The sequence below is a fragment of the Bison bison genome, unplaced genomic scaffold (genome assembly GCF_000754665.1).
Source record: "Bison bison bison isolate TAMUID 2011002044 unplaced genomic scaffold, Bison_UMD1.0 scf7180017864375, whole genome shotgun sequence".
Classification (NCBI taxonomy): Eukaryota; Metazoa; Chordata; class Mammalia; order Artiodactyla; family Bovidae; genus Bison; species Bison bison.
The window spans coordinates 2,030,651-2,035,960 of record NW_011494947.1 but is presented as its reverse complement, the minus strand read 5'-3'; the positions used below and the strand labels follow the sequence as shown (position 1 = coordinate 2,035,960).

General features: G+C 55.0%; 1 protein-coding gene across 3 annotated transcripts in view; it reads left to right on the top strand.

Annotated features, from left to right (window-relative positions):
• The first annotated feature begins 507 nt into the window (after positions 1-507).
• Positions 508-5,310, top strand: part of POMT1 (protein-O-mannosyltransferase 1) — a 16,714-nt gene continuing 11,911 nt past the window's right edge. The window contains exons 1-8 of one of the 3 annotated variants that reach the window (XM_010856785.1): positions 508-694; positions 1,348-1,503; positions 2,595-2,701; positions 3,100-3,150; positions 3,691-3,837; positions 4,575-4,686; positions 5,015-5,080; positions 5,161-5,254. In XM_010856785.1, coding sequence (XP_010855087.1) covers positions 1,382-1,503; positions 2,595-2,701; positions 3,100-3,150; positions 3,691-3,837; positions 4,575-4,686; positions 5,015-5,080; positions 5,161-5,254 — 699 coding nt within the window. In that variant the 5' untranslated portion in view covers positions 508-694; positions 1,348-1,381. Of the gene's footprint in view, positions 744-1,347; positions 1,504-2,594; positions 2,702-3,099; positions 3,151-3,486; positions 3,596-3,690; positions 3,838-4,574; positions 4,687-5,014; positions 5,081-5,160; positions 5,255-5,310 lie in introns of those variants that run through there. The other 2 variants (XM_010856786.1, XM_010856787.1) reach the window with 2 other exon arrangements.

The window sequence follows — 5,310 nt, the reverse complement described above, 5'->3', positions numbered from 1 at the left end:
AGGCAAGAATACTGGAGTGGGTTCCCATTTCTTTCTCCAGGGAATCTTGCCCACCTAAGGGATGGAATCGCCTCTCCTGCATTGGCAGGCTGGGTTCTTTACCGCTGAGGCACCAGGAAAGCCCGTCAGGAGTACTGACTCCCAGACAGACCAAGGTGGGCTGAAGAGCAGGGTTGCTTTCCTGCCCGTTAATCGTCGGGTCATTCCCTTGACCGGAAGACGCCGTGTTCCGCTGCAGAGCAGGCTCGGAGGGGCCCCACGGGCCGGAGTGTGGGGGGCACCGCCGGGCCGGGGATGGGCCTCCGCCTCACACCGATCGAAATGCCGATACGTTCGCACTGTGTCGTTTAACAGATGTAGCCATGTATCTTGTGGCGCAAAGGAACCTGGACTCCCCAGCCGGGAGTCACAGACTTAAAAGACTGACAGCCCTCCGGGATGTCGCACATTCTCAGAGCGCCGATCTCGGCTCGCCCAGTGCGCACGCGCGCCGTCCTCGCCCAATGCGCAGGCGCGCTGCACCCTCCGCGGCAGGCGCCCCTGGCGTGGCGAGTTGAGCGTCGAGCGGGCCAGTGGGCAACAAAGAGTGCCGAGCGGCCTCACCCCCTACCAACGGTCGGCCTAGCCGCTCACCCCCGCCCCAGGCAGGTCTGAGGCGCAGGGAGCGGCTCTGCGGGGACCTGAGGAAACAGCAGTACGTTTGTGGCGCCGGGGGCCAGAGCCCAGGCGGGCCTCCCGGGCAGGTGAAACCCTCGGGAGAGAAGCGGAGTGCCGGGCAGAGGAGCGGGGCTCCCAGGGGGGACAGGGTCCCCGGAGAGAAGGGGGTGCCCTGGGCCGACGTAGCAGCAGGAGGGAAGCTTGTCGCCCTGAGGACAGAAGGGGCCGCCGCAGGCCCGAGGCGGCGTTGCTGTCAGAACGCGGGGGAGGGTGGTCCCCACGGCACCTGCGGCCTCCAGAGAAAAGTGGACCCGAGGGATGGGGGGAGCCTCGGGAAAGAAACGGGGTGCCCGGTGTAGACGCGCCCTCGAGGTGAGAAAGGCGGCGCGGCGGGAGGGCGGCCCTTGGCGCAGACGGGGAGGCTCTGAGTCTCGGGGAGTGGGGGCGGACGGAGGTCACCGGCTGTTAGCCGGCCACACTGCCCAGGCGGGCAGGGGCCCCGGGTCCAACGCTGTCACTGACCAGAAGGGCTCCGCAGATGGTGCTGGAGTGAGGGGCTTTTTAGCCCTGAGGTGGCCACCTCACCGCGTGTGACTGCTTGTGAAAGAGGGTCCTGATGTCACAGCCTCCTCCTAGCCTTCAAGGGAGCCACCGGTGTTCTTGGTGATAGCTTTTCCTCTGCTTTACCAGGGCATCCTCCTCCCCCGGCCGGCTTTTCTGCAAGATGTTGGGATTCTTGCAGCAGCCTGTGATGGTGACCGCTGAGGTGAATTTGAATATGGTAGCTCTGACCGCGGTGGGATTGCTGAGCCGACTATGGCAGCTTGCCTATCCAAGGGCCGTGGTGTAAGTCAAGCAACTCGATTCTGGGGGCCTCCAGAAGGAACTAATTTTTTTCAGTGCATTGATGGCCGAAAGTGCCTTTTTGAGCCCCATAAAATGGGAGAGCCAACTTCTGGGCTTCCTTGGTGATGGATGGCAGTTAGAGGAGAGACCAGCTTGTCCCAAGGACAGCCCTTGCAGAGTCCACCTGTTCAGTCTTGCCCCGTAGGTCAGGAGTAGGTGCAGTATCCATGGTGGGTGACCTTTGACAGTCTGGAGAGTGGAGGGCAGAAGACTGAGGAATTTGGAAGCAAGTCCTCACTGATGGTAGAGTGCGTTCTTTGTCATAATGAGAAATGATTGTTGTTATTATTAAAGGGCTGTTAATGATGTGATTAATATATGTGTTTCTTTCACTTAACTTTTTATTATGGAAAACATCAAACATATACAAAAGTACAGAGAATGATGTTAGTCACCCAGTTGCAACAGTTACCAGCTCATAGCCAACTCCCTACCTGCAGTGGATTTTTTTGAAGCACATCATAGACACTATATTTCATTCATTAAACAATTTAGTATCTTTAAAAGATCAGGATTCTTGAAAACCACAGGGTCACAGTAGCATCATCATGCCTAAGAAACTGACAGCAATTCCTCTGTGTCAGCAAATGTCCCTGATTGTCTGAAAGAGGTTTGCTGCAGTTGGCGCCTCTCCCTTTTACACCTGCGACTGTTTTGTTGGGTCACCAGCTCTTATTCTCTCGGTTGCAGACGTGCAGGTGGACAGCCAGATCAGCTTTGTGTCCAGGGGGCATTTGGGAGACTGGCTCGTGGTATACCCTAACCTACGTGCAGGGAGAGAAGTAGGTGCTGTGTCAGGAAAGCCTCCTGAAGGCCCAGCTTCCAGGGGGTGTTTTCCCTCCTATCCTTGTGGGTGTGTGGTGCTGCACACATGTCTTAATATTCAGGGACGCCATGCAGTTGGGGCAAAAGATCCAACCTTGACTGGTCACTCTCCAAAGTCATTTGGAAGCAGAGGTGTACATTGATCCTCGTGCCTTTTGTGTACTGCTCAGATCTCCAGCTGGACATAACGTGGGTTTGCTTTGCAGTTTTGATGAAGTGTATTACGGGCAGCACATCTCTTTTTATATGAAGCGGACCTTCTTTTTGGATGGCAGTGGACCACCGTTTGGCCACATGCTTTTGGCCTTGGGAGGTAGGACTCCTTCCTTAGTAAGAGAAGTGGCTCTTTAACATTTAAACATGGAAGTTCATGAGGGCAGAAGCGGTGTTTTATTTTATTTATTTATCTATTTGGGGCTGCCCTGGGTCTTCGTTGCTGTGCACCAGCTTTCTCTAATCGTGCCGAGTCGGGGCTAGTCTTCACTGTGGCACACGGGCTTCTCATTGCAGAGGCTGCTTGTTGCAGAGCACAGGTTCTACAACACCTACAGGTGCACAGGCTTCAGTAGCTGCCACACGTAGACACATGGGCCTAGCTGCTTCGTGGGTCTTATTCTTTTCTTTATCATTGTTCCCCTGTTGCCTGCCGCAGTTTGGTGCTTCAGAAGTATTTACTGAACAGGATAGTTACTGATTCATCTTTTGTTTTAGGTTATTTAGGAGGATTCGATGGTAACTTTCTGTGGAACAGAATTGGAGCAGGTAAAATATCATTGTCATCTCCCTTATTAATGTGCACGTATTAGAATTGAGAGGAAGTAGCTATCCTAGAGATTAAAAACTACGGTTTATTCATCTGAATCCAGGGTGTGATAGTTTGGGTACAAGTGAAAGACTTTCAAAAAGTCCAGTAAATTCCTTAATGCTTACTTGTAGTAAGTGTGTTATCCTTGGTCTTTGGTACACAAAGCACAGTGTACGTGGCACCTGTACATGCCACTGTCTGTGGCGGGTACCTTTTGTACATATACGTGTGTTGCCACAGTGTTTTTGGAAGCAGATTGGGTAAATCTGTAAATAAGCGTTAACTCATTTCAGAGTCCTCAGCATCATCCCGTACTTACTGAGAACCGGCCCTTGACCACATGAAGCCGTGGCCCACACACTCGGTCCCTGACGAGACCCAGCCTTGCAGACTCGCGCTGTGGTCCGTGGGCATGTGCGCCGTGTGAGGAGATGTGGTGGTGTAGGGAGGGGGGTGTGTGCCCCATGCGCTCAGCCCCTCTGTGCTCACTCTTCCAGAATACAGCAGCAATGTGCCCGTGTGGTCCCTGCGCCTGCTGCCGGCCCTTTCGGGGGCCCTGTCGGTGCCCATGGCCTATGAGATCGTGTGGGAGCTCGGCTTCTCTCACTGTGCCGCCACGGGGGCTGCTCTGCTGCTGTTGATTGGTGAGGCCCAGGCATCTGCCTGCTCCGGAGGGGCCAGGTCAGCCCCTGCGCTGACCTCTGTCTGCGTCTCTGTGGCCCAGGAGGGCTCGGGGTTTAGTGGATGTGCCCCCTCCCATGTCTGCTACTCGCAGGACAGAAGGAAGCATGTCCAGGGTGTCCAGATGAGACTCTGAGAGTCACCTGACTCCCAGGCTGGGGGTTGTGCGTAGGTCTGTGTGTTCAGACTGTGATGTTCTGGAGGGGCAGCCAATGTGTAGCAGGGCTGCCCAAATGATGCTCCTATGTGCGCGCCCCCCACCCCTGGACCATCGCCCCTGGCAACCCAGTCTGTCCTTGAATGAGAACCTCCCCCGCGCCCTACTCCCCTTGACCAGTGGAGACAGATTCAGGAATGAGTGGGTATTCCTCAGAGGGGACTCTCTCAGCCCAGGTCTGTGAACAAATGAAGTTAAGTTAGATGAAAATAAACCAGAATTTATGTCTGTTGAGTGACTGGGGCCTAACCTAACCCTAACTGGGGCCCGTGCCCACAGAGTGTTAGAATGTCCAGGCACCCTGCAGAGTTGGTGTTTCTCTACAGAAGAGGAAAACGAAGGTTCAGGAAGGGCCATTAACTTCCAGCCAGGTCGAGCCCCCACTTTCCACCTCCAGACTCTGGGGCGTTTGGCAAGGACCCTTTTTTGTGGACATTCACCCTTGCTCCCTGACACCTGATGCCCGTGTCCTTTTCCCAACAGAGAACGCTCTCATCACTCAGTCAAGGTTAATGCTTTTGGAATCAGTGCTGATATTTTTCAATCTGTTGGCCGTGCTGTCTTACCTGAAGTTCTGCAACTCCCAGAAACACAGGTATGGAGAATGAGACAGAAGAGTCCAGCGGCTTGTCCACCTGAGCAGGTCTGATGCCCTTCCACAGGGGACAGCTGCTCCGGGCATCTCCACTGGCTCTTGGCTCCTGACTTCATAAATAATTCTCATCTCTCTATAAACTAAATGGAAACATCTTCTGACCCAAAGGAGAAGTTGTATCAGGAGGACTGCTCTTCGGGGACATGAGAAATCTTTTCCTTGTACCTGGAGCTCAGCGTAGCCAGCTGAGATCTCTGAGGCCGTGCCTTCTCTGGCCTTTGGGGGAAACGTTCTGAGGCCTCAGCTCTGCTTCTGTGCTTTGCTCCAGGCCCTTCTCCCCGAGATGGTGGTTTTGGTTGGTGCTGACAGGCGTGGCCTGCTCCTGTGCAGTTGGGTGAGTCTGGTGCACTGGGTCTGGGGCGGCAGCCACGGCCTCCACGTGTGTCTCGTCTTGACTTCATCCTGTGTCTTTAGCATCAAGTACGTGGGTGTGTTCACATACTTGCTGGTGCTCGGGATTGCTGCCGTCCACGCCTGGCACGTGATAGGAGACCAGACGCTGTCAAACGTAGGTGCTGATGCCAAGGGGTGGGGCGGGGCTGGCCTGGGGGCAGGGCTGGGGGG